The sequence below is a fragment of the Lichenostomus cassidix genome, chromosome 3 (genome assembly GCF_008360975.1).
Source record: "Lichenostomus cassidix isolate B80296 chromosome 3, HeHo_3.0, whole genome shotgun sequence".
Lineage (NCBI taxonomy): Eukaryota > Metazoa > Chordata > Aves > Passeriformes > Meliphagidae > Lichenostomus > Lichenostomus cassidix.
Genome location: NC_139483.1, coordinates 27,044,002 through 27,065,742, shown reverse-complemented (window position 1 = coordinate 27,065,742; position 21,741 = coordinate 27,044,002). Strand labels below are relative to the sequence as shown.

At 37.5% G+C, this 21,741-nt stretch overlaps 1 protein-coding gene across 2 annotated transcripts in view; it reads left to right on the top strand.

Annotated features, from left to right (window-relative positions):
- The window catches only part of BABAM2 (BRISC and BRCA1 A complex member 2), a 162,886-nt gene extending 141,642 nt beyond the window's left edge, over positions 1-21,244 (top strand). For both annotated transcript variants that reach the window (XM_085055038.1, XM_085055039.1), the window contains exon 12: positions 17,009-21,244. In XM_085055038.1, coding sequence (XP_084911164.1) covers positions 17,009-17,072 — 64 coding nt within the window. In that variant the 3' untranslated portion in view covers positions 17,073-21,244. The remainder of the gene's footprint in view (positions 1-17,008) is intronic.
- Positions 21,245-21,741: the final 497 nt, after the last annotated feature.

Below are 21,741 nucleotides of genomic sequence, written 5' to 3'. Positions count from 1 at the left end.
CAGAATGAGTATTTTGCTTATTAAAAAGAAGAAGAAGAAACAATAACTGGAAGCATTACCGTGGCTTTTTTTATGACCATACAACAAAATGCATTTCTTTTGTAGCTGAAAGCTTACAAGTACCTATGTGCTTTCTGCTAAGTGCATTCACTTATGAGTGGGTGTATACAAATGGACTTCTCTGCCCTGCACTTGAAATTTACAACAGTTCTCTTAAAAAGCACTAAATGTGTACACTTACTATCACATGTACGTTTGGTGAGGTTATTCACTCTTGCGTTTGAGCCTCTGCATTTAAGTTTTACACTGGATACGTAATATGAGAGGGATGATGAGAAGCGGGGGAAGACAGTGTGCTGAGATGTCTGAAATAGCAATCATTGAGCTGCAAAGAGACAGAGGAGCTGCTCCAGTTAAAAGCGCTTCGCTTGCAGGAACAGCTAGTGATTCCTGAGTAGGTACCATAAATAAATCTGTATCAAGAAAAGTATGATGTTATGATACGTGTGAGCATATTTTAAGAAAGATTTATAACACAATTGAACATCTTATGTAAACAGTGTTTAAAATATTTGCTGGGGCTTCTTAGAATAGGTTAGTGTGTTTCAACACAACCAAATAACTTCTTATTCTACCTTATTTTTATCATAGACATGTTATGGACCATGTATATGGGAATATATTTTGATATGTAAGAAAGTATTCTGATTAAAAATGTTAGTTCAGACACCACACAAGAACTTCCCAATTAAAAACAGAAAAAAAGGATATGTGATTTACCCTTTAGAAACAATGTCATTCTGCTCAGCTGAAGTAAATTTAGTCCTGGTTAAATCAGAGACAACTTGTTTGTGTTTCTAAATACTGTCAATTAGGTTTTGCTTATATATAGTATTTTCCCTCTTAGCAAAATGGTCTCCCAAGTGCTTAGCATTCTTCAAGACAAAACATCTCTGTTTATCTTCCTGGCCTTTGCTGTAGGGCCACAGGATCTCCCACTTGATGTTCCAGTATCTGACCAAATTCTCCACCCTTCTTCTCAGACTTCAGAGATCAGCATACCCTATCTTCCTCACTGGGGCTGAAGACGCCATCAAGGACAGATTTTGCTTGCTCTTGCACCAACTAGATGATGTAGAAGCATCATCAAGTTTGAAATGGCATCAGTCACAGATTTCTTCATCCTCGGTTTTGGCAAGCCTTGTCTCTCTTTCCAGCAGCTCAACACAGCCTCCTTACTCATGGGCAGAGCTGTCTTCAGTTCATTCCAAGGGGACTTTGATTCTGTGCCCAGCCTTCTCCCAAGGTTGTTCTGGTGTGGGTTGTTATTTTTTTTTCCAAAAGGGGGGGCCCATCCTGTTTCTTCAATGCAGGGACTAAACTTGAAAGTCTTGGTATCCTTGCTTATCTCTGTGGCCCCCAGCAGAATTAGGCATCTCTTTTGAAGTTAGTACTTAACCCTTTGCTGGAGCCTTGAGACAAGCGGTAGTAACTACAGGTAGGAGCAAAATTAGTCCCCTAAAATGCATACATGTAAAAGTAGATTGTAGGCATTCACACCTAGAGACATAATAACTAAATCTAAAAGGCAAATTCACAAATCAGAATATCAGTTTAGCTGGATGTTTTTTATTCGGAGAGAAGAACTGCTCATGTTCTTGCTGGAGCAACTGGACCAATTTATGTCTGTCTGATAAAGTTCATGAAGTCAAGCTCTCTTTTTCTGTGTCCTCTTAGACAGATTTTAAAATCCATGGGCTCCTTTGCAGCCCTGACTTAGATTCCTCACTGAGAGATAGCATCTGGTAACTGAAGCTTGCTATTGTCCTAGCCCAGGGATTGCCCTCTGGCTTTATTTAATTCTGAAGGACCAATCAAGTCATGATTTAATAATGTGATTCCAATTGCCTTCAGATTGCTTGTTTCTCAACTAACACAAAATTTTAACCTGTTCCTCCAGCTAGAAACAGGGAAACAAAAAACATTAACATTTTCTTACAAGCTGCTGAGATGCCATTTCCTCTCAGTTGGTATCTCAGGCTTTGTCTCTTTTAGGTCATTTATTTATATGTCTGTGGCCTCCTGCGTAAGCAGCTTCTCCAAAAGATTTAGTCCCAAAATACAATGGCAAGCCTAAGAAAATACAGTAAATTATGGAAAGTTAGCAGCCTTGTTTGTGGTGTACGTGTGAAGTAAAACATCTCTGTGCAGTTTCCATGGGAAAGCTTTCTTGCCTTTTTGCTTAAAAAGGCATTCAAGTGTACATAAATGGAGTCTTTAAAGAACATGCAGACTTGAAGCCTGGGATTTTATGAAGGAATACTGTAAATAAAGCTTGTTTGTTTATACAAATGAAGTTCAGTTCTTAGATGCACTCTGGCCCAATTTCTTTCCGATACAGTGCTGCTCCGTAGACTTAGGTTATACTTCAGGGGAGAGCAAGTTAAAACTCAGTTTACTCTTTTATCCTACATAAATACACCTACTCATCATTAAAAATAGCAGGAGCATGGAAAACTGGTATCACAATAAGAAGTTGATCCAAGGGTTCATGTTCCTTGTTTTTTTCCAAGTTGGTTGATAAACCAGGTTTCTGAATAACAATGTTGTCCCTGACCATTCATCGGTGTTTGCTGAATGTGGTGTAAATTTTATATATCCCTTAGGGCGTTCAGAGGGTGAAAGCTTAAAAGGGCTCAAGTGCTCTCAACTGTATATTGGCTGTTTCTCTGCCATAAGGTCAAGTGCATCTTCAGATTATATGCAGGAACATCTTGTGCAAGCCACATATGTATCCCCAGCACAGCTGAGCTTCGGTTTGTGCTCAGCACAAGCGTGCTGTGGTCAGGAAGTGTCAGGCTGGTGAATTGGGCCATAGCATTTTCAGCCTCAGCAATACCTTTAAATTGAGTATCATCGAATTAGATGATGTGTGTCATGTACAATTGAGTCCTTCACTACAAGAAAGACCTTGAGTTGCTGGAGCATGTCCAGAGAAGGGCAGGGGAGCTGGTGGAGGGTCTGGACTAGGAGTGCTGTGTGGCATGGCTGAGGGAGCTGGGGGTGTTTAATCTGGAGACAAGGAAGCTCAGGGGTGACCTTATTACTCTCTACAACCTGCTGAAAGGTGTAGGGACCAGCCTGTTCTCGCTGATAACAAGTGATAGGACAAGAGGACATGGCCTTAAGTTGCACCAGGGGAAGTTTAGGTTGGATATTAAGGAAAATTTCTTCCCCAAAAGGGTTGTCATGCCAGACTACCCAGGGAAGTCATGAAGTCACCACCCCTGGAGGTATTTAAAAGATGCACAGATGTGGTACTTAGGGACATGGTTTAGAGGTGGGCTTGGCAGTGACGGGTTAGTGGTTGGATTCCATGAACTTTGAGATCTTTTCCAACCTAAACAGTTCTGTGATTGTATGATTACATTAACAGATTAAAAAATTGCATTTCTTAGTCTACTAAAATGATATTTTAAAAGAAAAAGGGACAGTTGTTGTGTTGCTCTTTAGACATATCACTTGTAGTATGTCAAAGACTTGCTGTTGTATTCAGTACGTTTTGAGTGCCCTCATGATTTTTTTTTGTTGTTTTGACATTAACTAGTTTCAACTCATCCTTTTTTTATTATTATTCAGATTTCGTTCACATTTTAGGCAGAATATCTATTACTATTTCAAATTCTTTTAAAATAACAAGTTTCACAATTTTCATGAAACTTTTGATTTCCAGCTATGCTACCATGAATCTCACTATGAAATTTACATGTAATTATTGCACCCTTTTTATAATCTTCTGTCCTTCATAGATGTAATTAAGGTAATAAGTATTTTTTTATTCTTTGGATTGTATTTAAGTTTTTTTTCTTACAGAAGAATCAAATTGTATTTACTTGTATTGTGTGATTTTTATGCCCATTAGTCACCTTTAAAAAGCAGTTTTCCAAAAACTAACTTATTTACATTACACAGACTCATCTCACAAAGCTTTTTTCATGACTGTCTTGGTCTCTGTCAGGTGTTACCTTAAACTTAAAATGAAATTCATAAAAATGAGAGTAAGGAACAGAAGCATAAAACCCAGGGACATCATTCTTCCCTAGGTGTGTGTGCACGTGTTCAAATATTTGCAACGCTCAAAGGATTCTTGCTGGAGAAGAGCAGCAGGACAGGTCCAACTAAAGGCTGAGGCGCTGAGCTGGGTCGCTCATTTAACTCTGATTTTCTGTAGTTTTGCATCAGAAGCTGAAGAGAAGTGACTTCCTTGTCTGAAATCGAGTAAAGCTGACATTTTGTTGCCTCTGGTGGGGTGCTCTTCAGAACAGAAAAGGGCCAATACACTGTGACAGCCATAACGAGAAGAAATGTGGCGACCCAGACGTGTGAAGCTTATGAAGAAGTTAATTTGATTTTATAGACCATTAGATGAAAACTCTGATTTTCTGTGGGAGTGTCAGCTGATCAGAATAATGTGGGAACAGTAGAAAGGAAAATGGAAAAAAATACGTTTTGCTAAAATACTTAGTGATTGCACTTGTCCTTGTAGTGTGTTCTTTGGCTGATTTACCAGCAAAACATAATAACAAAATTATTTTGATTTTAAGTTATAATAGGTAAAATAGAGCTTTTAATTAAAATTTTCCCAGGGCATCACTTTATTTTTACATAGTTCCTCTGCATACACTAGAAAACACAGTATATGCACATGATAGTCGCACTTCTTGAGTCATATTTTTCGTGTAGTTTTCTTTAAATGTCTCCCTGGATAATTAAGTCTGACTCTTAAGTTATGGTATGTTAGTTTCTGACAGGTGCCTGCCAGGGATCTTCAGTGCTGTCATGCATTATGTGGATTTCAGCCAAGACAGAAGGGCCTGGGTATTTGTTTCTGGTCACTTCTCATTAAAGCTTTGACTGTAGGAAAGAAAAACAACTATTTAAAGATGAGGACTATAGGTGCTATAGGAAGTGCATAGAAATAAAATCTGTTAGGCAATTAGTTTTTCTGTGATTTTGTATAGATACTATGTATATGTGTGAACTGTACATATGTGCGTTTTGATATATAGTAAATATTCTTTCTGCAAAAAAGTATTCTCATATATTGACAAGAGAAATGCACAGAAGAGATTGGAGACATTGGCATGGTAGAAGTGGAATATAATAGCACTTTGCTGGAAGACAACTGCTTTGTAGGAATGAAAGGTTAGAATTTAACGTAGGTGGTTCTTGGATAACCAGGATTAAGCGATGTTCTAGAAATACTGTGAAACACAGTCACTGTTTGATTTGGCTTTATTAGAGAACTCCATTATACATTTATGAAAGCTGCTAGTTCTATATTAGACCATGAAATTACAGTTAGGAACTTACGCAAAATAAAAGTCCTCCCTTCCTCAAGAGAAAAGGGTAGAGAGAAATACATGGGTTTGGAAGGAGCTGAGATTTAATAGCCCAGATAAATACTGTTGCTTGATCAGTAAAAAAGGTAAACAGCTAAATAAAAATAGTAGGTGAGCTCCATAGTCCTGTCTTTCAAGTGATACTTGTAATTGCTCTGTTTAGCTGAGTAAAACTCTGTGTTCATTGTGCCCACTATCATGTCTGTATTGATAGGTAGTAACCAATGTCTGTGGAAAAGCATGGCAGGGCATGTAGTCATATTTGCATTGTATGTTCTACCATCTTCAAGGATTTCCTTACCCAGTACTGGTACATTTCTGTTAGGTAACCCTACCTAGCTTTCCTTCTATTGCTTGTTTTTTGAACCAACATCAGAACATCATAAAATTCTGTGGCAAGGGATCACACAGGTGTGGTGTGAGTAACAAACTGTTGGCTTTTTGCATTCCTGCCTCTTCCTAGCTCAAGTTATTACCTCTACCTCTTGTATGAAGAGAGGCAGCAAATAGTTAATCCACTGATCCCCTCCATAACCTTTGTTTTATAAACATCTTCATGTCTCTTTTGTCACCTTTTCTCTTGCTCTGCTCACTCGTTCCTTCTCCAGAATCTCTCCATGTTTCTGGTTGCCCTTGTCCCTCTTCTTTCTCCCTTGACTGTTTCTCTCATTTTTTTTCTGAGGCAGGGAGCTGCATGTTACTCATGATACATTCACCATGTATTTATATGGTGATGTAGTGGTCTTGTCTGGTTTACTCTTTATTCTGGTTCTAATAACATCTGATTTGGTTTTTTCCATCCAGATGAAGGTTAGTTCTAGTATCATTTTAGCACTAAGATCTCCTTTCTATCTGTTTTTCAGAGCCTGTGTTTTTTGTGTAAGTAAAATTATGTCCTCTTCCTCACATATTTCTCCTTTCATGTTTGTCAATATTGACTTTTCACCTGGTATGTTATCTCCCAGTCTCCCAGTACTGTAAGAGCTATCTGCAGTTCCTCATAATTGTGCTTCATTTTTCCTTCCCTGACTAGTTAGCATTAACAAACCTTTCCATCTTCCTTTGCTCACTTAAGCATATCATGTAGGAATATGAACTACACTGGTCAGAACATCCATTTCTGTGCAGTTCTCAGGTGACTTCACCCTAATAGTACTCATCATTTATTCCTGTCCTTTTCTTTTTATCTTGACCTACAATTTATCCACTCATGGATCTTTTCTCCTGCTGTGGTCATTCAGGGGTTTTTATGCCTTTGAAAAACATTCCCAAATACCAGTAGGTAAGTTGAGCAGTGTGTGGCACTTGAATTTTTCTTGTCCGTGTGGTTTTGATACCTTGAGAAATTAGAAGACTTGAGAACCACAAGTTTGGCTCCTACCCAATATATCATATATACTCAAATCCACTAATTTTGGACTTTCTATGAATGTATAGTTTCTATTAACAGTTTCTACCAGTTTGTATTGAAGGGACATGAGATTCATTGGCCCATAGCTCCTTCTATCCTCCCAGACCTCCAGACCTTTTTTTAATTGGCATCACACTTCTCTGGTACCAAGCTGTTTTAAGCAGGAGGTTACAAACTATTTAAGAGTTTAACTTTCTCACACTTGAGTTTCTCTAGAACTTGGGTGTGAATGTAATCTGGGGCTGCTGATTTGGTTGTGATTTGTTCATTTGTTCGTTACCATCTTGGCTGACATTTTTGCGTGAGTCAGATATTTTGGTACATCTCTTGGAAAGCAGGATTCTGGTATGGCAGCCTCTTTAAGCATCTCCATTTCATTTATTCTTTGTGACTTTATTTCTTCTGAGCATTGAGCATTGCTTTTACTTTTTGGCCACATTTCGTACTGTTTGACAAGTGTTAATTTCGAGGGCCACAGCTAATTTGTTCCTCAAATTAATTTTTTATTTGTTTTATTCTGCTTTTACCTGTTACTGTTAAGGTTTGTTTCTGTCTACTTTTCCCCTTTAGATGGGTCTCCAACCTTTTGAGCATTTACTTCTAATAGCAAATATATATCTTTTGAATCGCAAAGAGAAACAACTGCTTTAATATATTTTATATAATCACAGATGTGTGGCGTCTCATCCATTTCCTTCTGACTAGTTTGTCCTAATGAATATCCAGGGAGGTTTCTTTTATGGTTTGGTATGTTGCCTTCGGCCCCTGTTGATAAGCAATCTGGCAAAGCAAAGCGGATGGCATGATGAAATCAGTACTTTCACCTGCAAGCAAACTTTGTTTTCAAGGATGCTGGTTGTCAGACTTGTTATGAATGCATCTGTGGTGTACCTCTTTATTTCTGCCTCTGAACTACAGTTCAGGGATTCAATAATCTCTTAAAGATCATTCAAATTCTATTATAACTCCTGTGAGCTCCTCTCTTCTTGAATCTCTACACTTGCCTTTCCTTACAAGCTTCACTCCTAAATGTATTCTTGACCAGTGTTTTCTGCTTTCTCTTATTACTTATATCATCACTACTTTTCCCCCTCCTCACTTCATCACATTCTTTATGCTGCCTTTTAGGCTTTGAAGAGATTCCTAGTTGCATCTTGTCTGGTATTGACTCTCTCCTTCAAATCTAATAAAAAGTTTGCTAAATAATTGCTCTCCAACAGTAGAGCTTATTGTGCGTTTACATAGCCTGGACAAGAGAAAATATGTGTCTTAAATAAGCACTACCTCTTTAAAAAGTTAACCTTTACCTGGAGTGGAAAAAATATGGCTATGGCACTTCAGCAACTAGGAAAAATAGAGCAGACTTGTCATGCTGTAGCTCATAAGACTGGAAATTTCCTGCAGATTAACACTTTATTTAAAAAGACTCTATGAAGATTGAGTTTTTCCATGATGGCCTTGGAATATCATTCTCATGGTCCACTGATAAGGAAGTGGAGTGACTATGATGTGACAGAGATATTCCAATTTACCCCTCACAGACACCCACTACCCTGTGGGGAAAATGGAAGTTAAGAAAGCAGAAGCAAAATTTGCTATGATCTAAGACCACAAGCCTTCATCTGACTGAAGCAAATCTATTTATGTACATTGTGGAGAAGGTGAAGGAAGTGAAGCGTTTTATCTCTTGAACTGACTGGCAAGCAGAATACATTGATAAAACTGTTTCCAAATGAGAGGTTTATTTTTCTCTGTGTGCTTTGGAACACTTAGAGTCACTGTGTCTGTGCAATAAACCTTTGTAAATTCCTAATTAGCTATATCAGAAATCCATGGGAGGTTAAATACCAGAATCTTGATTTCCAGATGATTTTTAAAAGTTGCTTTCGTAGTTACTGGCCTTGGTCTATATGAGCTGATTACCTCTAGTAGCTGTAATTTTTATCTGTAATTGTCAGTAAAGGTCCATGCATTTGGGAGCATGTATATTCTTGGAACCAAAGTTAGCATCTTTTGCAAAGGGATGACCCTACTTATGCTGCTGCTTTAAAATAAACATTAATTGCCAGCCTACATAATGATCTGCAATCTTGGCTCCACAGCAGTTCCCTAGAACTCCCTTCTTTTATATTTTGCTTTTAGTCAGGTTGTTATATTTATGGTTGTTTCGTGATTTGAACAGATTTGTCAAAATTCATTTTGCTTTATGGTAAGTTGGACAGCAAAGTCATCCTAATTTTTACAGCAGACCTATGATGAATTCTCCACTTTATATATAAATTGAATTGGTACCATAGTTTTTTGGAACAGATGCAAATATATAATGAAATGAAAATTTTAATTTTTCTTTCTGTTTGCTTATGGATTAAAGCCACCTGTTAATTTTGCAATCAGCAAACTGCTGAAAAACATGTCTAAATATAACCATTTCTTGTACCTTTCTGTGTGGTTTGAATCAGAAATGGCAATAACTCCAGAAAGAACTTCTGGAGGAAAAATCATCATAAAATACAGAAAACAGCTCTTGGACATGAGTGCATTTTAATGTTTAAACTTCTGATGTGTACTTAGTTTCACTAGTTCTGCCACCTCTATTTCCTGTTACGGTTTTGGTAGCACATGTTTTGGTTTGTAATTTTGGAGACAAGTTTCTGTTGTGCAGCATTATGAACTGAGCTGAAAAAAACTGTATTTCTTAAAAACTTCCATTTTGATGGCTGCCTGCTGCAGACCTTCAGTTCTCTTGATGCTTAATTTACTGTTCTGTCCAGCCTGGCTGCAGTCAGTGCCTTGTGTAGACTGGCAGGTAGAAACGAGCATAAGAAGTTTACTAATGTCCTTGTAGGTAACTCACACTAAAAAGGAGCTAGAGAAAGAGAGAAATATTAGAAGAGGAAGAGGGATTGTGATGCTTTTTTTTTTGGCACACGGGGAAAAAAAATTGCTAGCAGCATAATGGCATTGTGCACTGACTCCTTTGTACATTTGTGTGTTTAGCCAGTTACAGTAGCAGTAATTTAAGAGCTATTGTCTTGCTGTTGTATAAACACTTCAGATGTTTGCTTGGCATCACCAGTTCTGGAGATGTATAAAATGGAGAACTGTGTAGACATTGTATTTCACATAAAAGCAAAATATTTGCTATAGATAAAGCTGCCTAGTAAGGAAATTATAAACCACATCCCAAGGAGCATACCATCAAGAAGCTTAGTTTAGAAACATGAATACGTGCCCAGGATCGTGATGTATATTTGAAGTGAGAAAGAAATCCTGGAAGGTACCTATGTCATTCTGCTGCTGTGCTTGGATAAATTTTTGTGATGCTCGGATTTGAATGGCGGTTTAGAAATGCTGCTGTATCCTGAGTGCCTTGTGCATTCTGTAATGGTCCTGATTTTCATTAGCTCCTGAGCCTTTGCCACTTGGCGCCCGGCCCTGTTGTGGGCTTGCCTGCTACAGCCCAGTTCCAGCTAGGCAACCAAAAGTTAGAGTGGTGAGAGCTATTTGTCACTTCAGTTTTTGTAACATCTTAAACGTGTAGAGAATGATATAACAATCATTTTCTCCTAATAGAGGTGTCGCGAAGTGTCTGCTGTAGAGTTAATCTCCTGTTACCCCATAGTCATCCCAAAGCAGGAGATGGGGTTATTCAGCTTTGCTGTGAGTGCTCATGTATCTTTAGCCTGGCAAGGAATGCTGTGGAAGTGCCTGTGAATAAATAGACAACATGGTTCACCCAATGGAAATATGTTTTTAATGCATTATATATAGTAAAAATAGCAAAGAGGTTCAAATGTCTCGCGTCTGAGTTGAAAAGGAAAAAGCTACGCCTCAAACGTTGGCATGAAGCCTATTAAAAGAATGGGCTTTCAGTAGATTTCCACACTTTTGCATTCAGCCCTTGTTCAGTGCAAGGCATAGAGATGCTGGAGGAGGGCATAACCATGGGTTAAGGACCTAATGAGCAGTCATATGGAATATGACCTAAATACATACCCACTGTTGGAATTAATGCAACAATTTATTAATTTAAGTTCCTTTTGTTAATTAGTGCTAATCATGTTGAATTAGGTAGCTCCTGACAAAAGGAATTTAGAAAGAAAATGATTATGTGGATTAAAAAAAGGCAGGTTGGCATCTTTGATTTTGTTCTGTCAGAAACAAACAGCAAATCTTAGAAAGTTTTGAAAGTTATGGTAAATACCTTCTGTACAGGAGATGAATTATTAGGTGTTACATGAACCAAACCAGCTGGATTTGCCTGTGTGGTCACAGGAGGACAAATCCTCTCATGTGGCATCCAGAAGGGATTGTTGTAGGTGTTCAGTATTTTCAAAACAAGTTTTCATTGTGTCAAAACAAGTTTCAACAAGAACATAAAAATACAAAGGCACACTACATCTGTATGTATGATCCATGTGAAAGTATTTTGTACTTCAGAAAGTGAATAATCAGGTGATGTTGATAAAGCCTGGAGAAGCTCTTTTATAATTCTAATATGGCTATGCTGTTGAAATAATTTATGTAACAAGATTTTATTGCAAAGTGTCGGCATAATAATACTAGTCTGGGAGGAATAGGTCAAAAGCCTCAAGAAGCCTCAGGCTATCCTTCACTCTGACCCACACCCTTCTTAATTCCTGTTTTCACCAAATTTAATTGGAAGAGGGGAGAACATTGCTGTTCTAGCTAATTTATGAAGATCAGTCATCTATGGAGTTGATGTTTTTCTGTCAGGATTCAGTGGATTGGAAGAAACTTGTAGATGTCTTGAAGCAGTTCTTCTAGGGTACAGCAGGAAAGAAATACAGGATGCAAAATTATGTAAATTCTAGAGGTAAATTCCTTTAAAAGAAATGGACAGCAGTTGGGACAAATGCCTGGGATTCTTGGTTGTATCTAATACATCTGTACAGGATACAATTCAGTACTTACCTCAGTCCTGGAATTATTCAAACAAACTCAATTTGCCTGCTGGACAATTCAGACAATAGAGAACTACTGAGAAGAATGGGGTCCTACCTACAGACCTTATTCCAGAGCACTTGGAAGGATTAAGTAGAATTACTCAGATATCACCATGACTACAGAAGTGCCCGCCCAAATCAGATCTATTCACTTGAAAAAGTTGAAGAAAAGAACTCATATTTTCCTGTATGCCTTGCCTACAGTAGGAGAAAATGTATGTATTTGTCAAATATGCTGGCTACTATGATTTTGAATACACTAAGGGTCTATAATTAGAGCCAAATATTTACTGAATTAAACCACAGCTGCAGTACTTAGTAAAATATTTACAAGAATTAATTAAAATATTGAAATAATGGGTAGTATTTAAGAATAAAGTTTGCACTCAAAGCCAATAGTAGGAAGAAAATCCAAGTGCAATAACCTGAGTTTTCCTTCAGATAAGAAGGAACACAATGCATGTGCCTGATGCAGTAAGAGAAGATCTCTGTTTTTGTGGAAAAATGAAGATTGTGGCTCAAGGCTTTAATTTGCCAGTAAGGACACTGTGCCGGTAGAAGTGTTGCTAAGTCTGTTCTTGATGTGGACCATCATGATTACTTCATCCCCTTAGTTTTCCTCTAATCATCTCTGGATGAAAAAGGCACCTGAAAGTCCCGCATCTTGAGCTGAGACAAATAAAACATGAGTGCAAATAGGGCTAGAAAGGATGAATTTGAGATCAGCGTGCTGGAAAACTTGGCACTCATAAACTGAGGAGTTTAGGGGAATCTGTTCTGTGAATTACTTGGGAAGATGATTCATCACCCCATGATGATTGTCCTTGTCTGAGACATAAAAAGCAGAAATCTCATTGATACAACGTTGTGTATGCTTTTTTCCTCACGGGGTTTGAGTCTTGATGTTCTACTTTGAATTTACCGCGTGAAGATTTTAAGAGAAACAGAAACACCTAAACAACCCTTTTTACTTTATTACACCAGCAGCAGTAACTAGAACACAATTGTATATTTGGCTATAGTACCAATCCAGCAAAAGCAACAGCAGAAATCTAGTGTGTTGGTGTTAGAATGCTTTCATCATAAATATATGAGAAGTGTTTTTTGATGAGAGATTGCAGCTGCATAATTTAAAATCTTTGCAGATTTTCAGCATAGATATGTGAAGTCAAAAGGTATTATCAAGTATTCAATGCAGATTTTCTATCAGCTGAATTTAAAAAATGCAGCACTAAGGTACCCTGGGAAAGAAACAGTATAATTAGAATGAAATTTCACAAAAGCATGTGAATTCTGAGTTAAGTATGTTTTAAGTACGGCAAACCCTGGGATTTAGACATGTACGGGCTTCTGGAGACCTTGTGCCACACTCAGTGTTTCATACCACTAGTAAGTATGTAAACAGCAGGTGAGCCAATTCTACCTTCTTTTAGATACTTACCACTTGTAATAATAGCAAGACTTTCTTTCCACTGGATAATAAGGTGAAGGAAAGAGAAGTGCTTTACTCTCAGCAGATGTCCTTGAGCGTAGCACCTGGAATTCACTGTACTATGTCAAGTATATATAGTGGTTAAGTACAGCAAAATGTGTTGTTTTCTGGAGTGATGAAGAAAAATTTCCATAGAAACCTCATAACTTGCTACCTTGAACTTGGAAAATGACCATTTGAGGGAACAAAAATGAATAGACAAAAACAACGTAGTCTTACAGTAAGAAGCTCAACAAAGAGTTAGACATGTGCCAGCCTGTAAGTGTATGAAGATTGGCATCCACTCTAGGCTGAAAAGAAAACTCTTTAAACACTGTTTAAGCTGAGATCTAAACCATTGTGAGAAGGATGAAACACTCAGCATGTGTTTTACTTTACATGAGTGTTGATTGTACTCAACACTCACATAAAGAATGTCTGTGGACTTTGTACAGATGAGTTTCTCTGTACTTAAAGGAGAATTTATGCAGTTCTTCTGAGCTTGGTGTAAGGTCAGTGTGATACAGACCCACCAAGAGCATGGTAGATGAAAGCAGGAGAAAGAAGGATCTCCATCTTTCCCAGAAAGGAGAAAAGACATTGGTCAAAGGTGATTTCTGCCATTTGACACAGCATTGAGAGACCATAGGTCAAGTTAGCTTTCTTCATCTTTGACGTATTTCAACAGGCACCCAAATCACTGTTGTTGAGTTTTTTTAATATCAGTTCTCCAGAGCTGAAAAGCATATCTAGTGTGTATAAAAATAATAGTTTCAAAATAGTTTGAACATAACTTGAGAATAACATGTGGCAAAGTTTTGGAAAAAAAAATCAGATATTTTTATATGAATTCCTGTGGTATAGCACAGATCATAGTTATTGAAGATGTGAATTCATTATTAATATGAATAGGGTATGAGGAATATATATTTTTCCAAAGTTCATGTTTATATTCACTGTTTCTCTGTGCCTGTATGTACAGGATGCTGGAGTATGAGTGTTGTCTCTTGATTTAAAATCTTCCTAAAAGGAATAGCATTCCATGTGAAAGAGGCCTTTACCATGCAGTCTTTAGCAGAGTATTGTCCTTCAAAAAATTTTATATTTCTCTTAAAGTTATTTCATGTCATCTGTTGTGATATAATAATTCATGTCATGGTACTGTTCGTGCAGAAACATGTACACTTTTGACTTCAAGGCCAGATGGTTGATAGATTAAACTTACGGGGAAGGTGATTGGTGCTTCTTTTCCTCCTTACTGGTAATCTCTGCAGAGGAGAAAAAAATGTTGGAATTTCCATTTCACAGGAAATTCAGGTATTTTAACATATGGTTTTGTCCCAAACTTTGGATGAAAAGAAAAAATTTAGAAAAAAATTTCCGGTGTTCATTCAGGAGTTTCACTTACGTTCTCCTACTTTTCCATCTTTCCTTCTCAATCTACTAAGTGTGCTGTAGCTGATACAGTCCTATCAAGTATATTGGGCTTTTGGATCTCTTAGCAGGGTGTTTTTTGGTTTGATTTGGTGGGGGGTTTAAGGGAGCAGTGTTAATTTATTTTTTTGTGTGTATGTGTGATGAACCATAATTATCTCTGATTTTGTTTCATCTGAGATACCTAAAGTGTATGGGAGAGGGGCAGAAATGGAGGAGCATGATCTGAGTACACTTGTGGTATTACTGCATTTACTTCAGTCTGGAGAAGACCAAAATGATAAGGGCAACTTTAAGCATGTACTTTAAGGTATAAAAAGAAAAAAGTAGACATTTAAAATGATGAAGTACTAAAGGAATTTTTGTAGTGTATGGAATATCGCCAAGAGGTTCATATGAACTACCAGGGAAATAACATCCTCTTTGAACCAGTACATCTGATCAGAATGTAGGGAGGTGTTAGACTTAGTTTTGCAGCAGAGGATACAAGCTCTACTGCAGGAATCAGTGAAAAGAAAGGATGCAAGTGCAGATACAGTTGGTGTGGGAGGGTGTTTGTGGTATCAGAAGCATTTGTTCTGGAATTTACCTAACAGAAAAGGCATATATAATTACTGCATATAATGCAGTAAGTGTGGGTTTCATACAAAGCACAGAACTGCTATAAAGGAAAAGAAATAAAATGTAGGAAAATAATGCTTATTGTATCCCATTTAATGATTAAGAATTTTTACCATTTTGGAAGAGGGAGGTTTTAAGTAACATTTATGAAGTCAGTTAAGATCATGTGCATGGAAGAGAGTCTGCAGAGAAGCTGTCAAAGGGGAAGGGAGAACGTATTTAAGGTAAGCAAGCAGAGAAGCATAATTAAATGTTAGGACAGATAAAGCAAGGAAATGTAAAAGGATGATATATCCTGACATTGACAACATGCAGGTGATACTCCTTGAGCTAGCAAAATACATAGAATTGATCAGGACTTTAAAAAGCTACAGTTACAAAGGTATGGTAGAAAAAACTAAGATACAGAAATGACACTCAGCTGTTGAGATCAGGGGACAGGCAGACCTTCTCAACTGGTTTGTGTATGAGTGTGTGCCAGCATGAACAATCACTTTTGCAGGCATGATTATGAGGGTTGTTTTCTGAACTTTGCTTCAATAAACCAAAGTGTGTTCTGTAAATACACAGCACAATCTGTATATGCTGTAAAATGGGTGTGTTGGTTGTCCTCTTTTCTGTTTTCCATTTCTGGGATCAGCTCCTCAGTCCAGAAATGCTTTTACTTTCCATTGCTCTTTTAACCTTTGGACAGCATCTAGTGTGTGTGTTTACAGCTTGTGCACAACAGCTGACTGCAGCTATCTGTTAATTAATTTGCCAGGCACAACCTCACAAAGAGAGAGGAGCATTCTCTTTGTGGTCTTCCAACGTTTTTAGGTGTGAGGAAGTATGATTGTTGTTCAGTGGTTGCCAAAGCTTCTACTGCAGTAATGAAACACATCATAATTGTGAAGCTGATCGGTGTGTGTTTCCTTCAGGAGGTAAACCAGCAGAGAGATCAGGAATCTAATAAATGACATTGCAGCTCTTCTCAGTTTAGATTTCTTCTTGGTAAGAACAGGAGAGAAATTTATAGAAACCAGTGATACAAATAGAAAACAAAATTAAAAAAAAAAAACCAAAACAAGAACAACCAAAAAAAAAAAAGAGAGAGAGAAAGTGAAAGTGGTGCCAAACACAGTAGGCAGAAACCAAAGGCAGAATGGTGAAGCAACTCCAAATATAATTCACAAATAAAGGGCAAATAAAGTAAAATACATTTATTACATGGTTGAGTATCTCAGCACAAAAAATTCAAAGGTACAGTTCTAACTCAATTTTAGATACTTAGGATTAGTTCATTTTATGGATTTATGAGTCACTTGATCCTTTATAAAGAAGATAGACTAAGATCCAAAATATACAAAGCACACTTTAAAAAAGAACATTATCCTATAAATGTTGAAGTTTAATAAAAAGAATTACAGTTCATCCTATGTTGTTAGTATTTATTTGCTACATCTTACATAAACTGCTGCCATCAGCAGTGACAGTATTGTGTCAAGGTTTCTGCTGGGAGGCAGATGAGCTTATCTCCTGCATGTATTCTGACTTCATGATTTTCCAGCTCCATTGCCTTGTCTGTCTTTGGGCCTTTGGTACCACATGTGAAGCCTTTTCCACATAGGGGAAATAGGAAATGTGGGAAACATCAAGTGCTTCAATTCATGCTTTTAAGATTACACCTTCCTAATGATATATTTTCTGTTCTTTTCACTAGGACATACTTCAAGACATTTGTTCCTCAGTTCCAGGAGGCAGCATTTGCTAACGGGAAGCTTTAGGCAGCTTCGGGCATGGAAACTGTACTGGACAGATCCTTCAGTCTGCACACGTCAGCCCAGAAGAAGAATGCCTGGAAACGGGTTGGACTGTCTTGATAGGTGCTTTCTTGCCTCTGAAGTGGTTTTGGTAGCTTCGGTTTTTGAAACAAAGACCTCAGTAGCATGCTTAGAACTGAATATTTGAATATTAGTCCTGGCCCTTTGTCTCTGCCACCACCATTCCTTTACAGATCTGTTGGGTTAAATTTAGAAGGGCGTGTTCTGATGTGATAACGCTTTCTTGTGCCAACAATGTCCTGTATGTTATGCCTTGTTTCCTTGTCTTCAAATGGCCTAGATCGGATTTTTTTTCCCCCACGGAAATGTAATGTATGTATTTAGTTAAAATTTTCAGCTTATCCTAAGAAAACATAAAACAGCTGTATGTACCAGGAATGCCTCATGGACTGTACAGTGCCATATTCTGCCTTGGAGGTTTGCGTCTCACTGTGGTTGTTACTTTCACAGGTATGGATATGACTTGCACACTTCAATTCTCAGTGCCTTTGCAGTTGGTCTGAAGTTAACATGGCAAGGTGTTTGAGGTTTGGTGGTTTTTCTAATACTTCTGTTGAAAGCTCATCATATGTGAAATGTTAGGGTTTTATGCTTTGTTTTTATTTCCAGTTGTACAATTTTGGTGTTTTCCTAATGAGCACCCCTTGCCATTATAAAAAAGTTTGACTGCTTTAGTACCAACATGCAAGTAACTAGTTATATAAATCAGTATAACAAAATAAAGCTCTTTCATAGCCCTGTAATTTTTCCAAATAAGATAAATACTGCTAAGAAGCAAACTTTCAACAAAGGAATGAATGATGTCTTGGAAAATGAAATAATGTAAGGTTATAGGTATTTAGCTTAATGCTTAAGTTCAACATATCTTCTCAGAAATAATTTTAAGTGTATATAACTGGAAACATTACCTCCCCTAATTCTGAAATGCCAAATGCAAAATTCCACCTATTCATCCTTTCTTTCCTGCTTGTGTCAGGCTCACCAGTTGGGACTAATGGTCACGATGTCACTTCCCCAATTAATTTGTGAATACACCAAGGTACTTTCCAGTAAGGAATAAAATTAACAGAGTATGTTGCTTATAAATGGTATCTGGAAAATATGCCCTACTTCTGCTAAATACAAGGAACTAAATGAATAGTATGGAGGTGATACAGCGGAACTGGAAAACATTTAATTTTAAATTATTCACTATAGCATCACAGGCAATGAAATCTCATCAAACTACTTGATTGGCAGCATTCTTCTGCCCTTTATAAAACTTGTTATTTCACATGAAAAACAGTGCTTTTCAGGGTTTATATTCACCTCAGAAATACAGATGGATTTTGAGTAGTGAAGCTTAATAATTAAGAATTATGCAAATAATTCACCTCTAGAAATGACAGGTATTTTTAGCTAGTTTGTGGGCAAATTTTAATTTGTACTAATACTGAAGTTCTTGGCTGAAAATTAAGCTGCAAACAAAATCAGAGGTCTTATTGTAAGTCTGCAGAAGAGGCGTATTCTGTCCTGTGACCCATCTCTTTGTGACTCTCAATGTATTATCTGAGGACTGTCAACATTTCCAGAGGTCTGAGCCTGAATTCCCTCAGTGGAGACATTGCATGAGGCTTTTCCATGCTTAGAGCAGAATTGGAAGCTAATGGTTTCATGTGAACAGCAAAATCATAACTGAGCAACCTCAAGTGACTAAGAACACACATTGTTTAGTATACTGGGATGATCTCACATCTCTGTTTCTTCAGGTAAAAGCCAAAGCCACAAACACATATTCAAGAATAAGCCAACCTTGTGAATGAGGTGGGAGAAGGAGGGTGGCTAATGAAAAACATTTGTTCTCATAGTGTTCAAAATCTGATAGAAATGATCTCTAGCCATCTTCAAAAGGTATAAACCAAACCCTCAAGTTGCATCAGTACATTCCTGAAATCTTACATTTTATAACTTCATCTTTGATTCAGTGTTGCAGTGATTGCCCCATCACTACACAGTGATGTACTCACACACAGATCACACGCAGTGTGTGCTTTTATATATCTGATTGCCCAATTGGTACTAGTATTTTTTTTTGTCTTTTCAGAAGTTGTCGTGATTCAAAGGCTAGCAATTGCAAAATAGTTTGAAAAGAGGTCCACGTGTCAGAATTTAGATTTGTTTTCAACCAAAAATGCATCCTTCACCTCAGTCCTAGTCATTTTGGACAATGAACTGCTTTATTATTAAAGGACTAAGGGTTTTAGAAGCTGTGTAAGAAAATACTTTGAGGCTACAAAAAGCCTAAACCAACAGTTCATTGTGTTGAATTCAATAGTTTCACCATCTTTTCACTAACCTACATGGAAACAAATCAATAGTTTCAGTCTAATTTTGACATCATGCTACAATTGATAGTATTTAAAAAAACAAAAGGTAGAAAATATTAAAAACTGTACTGTTTGTGTTTAAGATAAAGTCTGCAAGCCTATCAATTTTTAGATTAGAAGAAAAAGCATTTTTGTTACACTTAATGAAGATTTTCTTTATTTCGAGGCCACCCTGCGCTCTTTGACCGACACAGTATTTTATGGATCCCTTTCTAATAGTTCTCAGAAGTATTGGGAATGTTAGCTCTCCAAATAGGGTATTCAGAGGAGAGACCCTTAAATGAGTGAAAGCTTCTCTCCAGAAGGAGAATTCCTGTATAAATACTACACCAGAAGAGAGGGTTAGTGTGAATAATTTTATATCAAACCAAGTATTCTTTGAAGGTATTTAAATTAGCCACAGAAGTCGGGATCTAATGAGCTGGAGTTATTTCTGTTATCTCCTGTTTTATAATAATTTCCATTGTGGCTAGTTTAACAGCACTGAGAGTCTCAGCGCTTCCTTCCCTATTATGTGATATTTGCAATTGAAGGGAGCAGTCAGACCTAGGCTATTTTCCTTGGTTTATGAGAACCACAAAACATAGGAGAAAAACTGCAGTGTTGCAAATGTATAGAAAAGCCTGAACTCTACTCTGTCATAGTTTTGACTGAAAGAATGCAGTAAATCTCGAGCTACTAAGCTTTGCTAACACACAGTTTTCCAAAGGTCCTTAAATCACAAGCCTTCATTCATCTACATACATAATCAACTCTGCTAGAAGTAATACCAAATCTTACAGATTCAAAGTCAGACTTTCTGTGAACTTGCTGGAAAGACTGGACAAACAGCTGGAAGAATAAATAAAAGTTAACTATACTATACATTGTTTAGCCTTCATTAATCTTTCCATTGTGCTGGCCACTGCTTTGTTGATTGGCACTTCATTTGCTGAATCAGCATGTTTTGGGATTGTCACTGTCCTTGAACATCCTCCCATTCATAAAGAGAATAGACTTGAGTTAGTTTTTGAGAAGTGATCATTGCTGGAGTTAGCATGGATCTCCTGTGCATTGTTAAACCCTTCCTAGGCATGTTTCTCTGTATGTTTCCCTTCTCTCATCCTGTCTGGAACCTATAGCAATAAGCATCTTTGGTGAATCAGTCAGTGCATGAGATTTAGCCACGAAGTGCAGTACTTTTAAGTCTCATTTCAGGTGGTTTTACATACACAGAGACTTCTTACCTAGGAAAGAGAGGATTGAATCTTGAGTACTCTCCATTGAGCAGTGCCCCCTAATACAAGGCTAGGGGTTTAGCAGAGCTCAGAAATCTGTTTAAATGATGAGTAGGGACTGCAGCTGAGACATCCTTCTGTGTCAGTAGCCTTAACCAGAGAAGCAGCAGGCAGCAGAAGACTAGCAGCACGTGGGAGTCACCAGTGCAGGTCTGAAACACATTTCTATTACTATGTCTGTGCAGCAGTGATACCGTGGAGATGAAGAGGTGAGCCATTTGTCAGTGGAGAAAGTGAGTTTATCACCTTTATAGCTTTGTGAGAAAGGTGTGCTGTAAGGAGGTAGCAAGCTTTAGAGCTTTGGACACAGCTTATGACCATGATTGTTAATTATGGGTTGCTGTTCCCTGCCCTGTGAAGCAAATGAAGTCTGTGACCAAACTGAACTGCCAGTGAACACTCTTCCCTTAAATTACTTATGTCTCTGTAATTGATGTATTGTAACACTCATTAAAACTAAAAGTTATACTTACTTCTTAAATGTTACTGAAAATCCCTTAAGTCATCTCCTTTTCAGTTTTTATTTTCAGGTGTCTGTCCTCTTCTGGGACAATTTTGCTTCATCTTTACTAGTTACTGCTATTTTTAGCAAACTTGAGGTCTTCCTTTTAACAAGGCAACAAGGTGTATGCCACCATCTTTGGGCCTACATTAAATATAGAATTATTTGCTGCAAAAATAAGTAGAAACTGGTTTTTGGGTTTTTTTTAACTAACCCAGGTGTTGTGTTCTCCACAACAGAAGAATTCTGAGGAAAGGCTGCTACCAGAGCAGAGAAGATAATCATGCTGATGGCACTGGTTAAACTTTTTTTTACCAAATCTTCATTTAATTTCCATGTTAGCAAATTAGCAGGAGCAAAATGTATAGTCCTGTCCTGAAGGCAGCCTGCACCTAAATAAAGCACTGATCAGGCACTATCTTTTCATGTTTATACTTTGCCTCAATAGGGTTTACCTCCACAGGGAA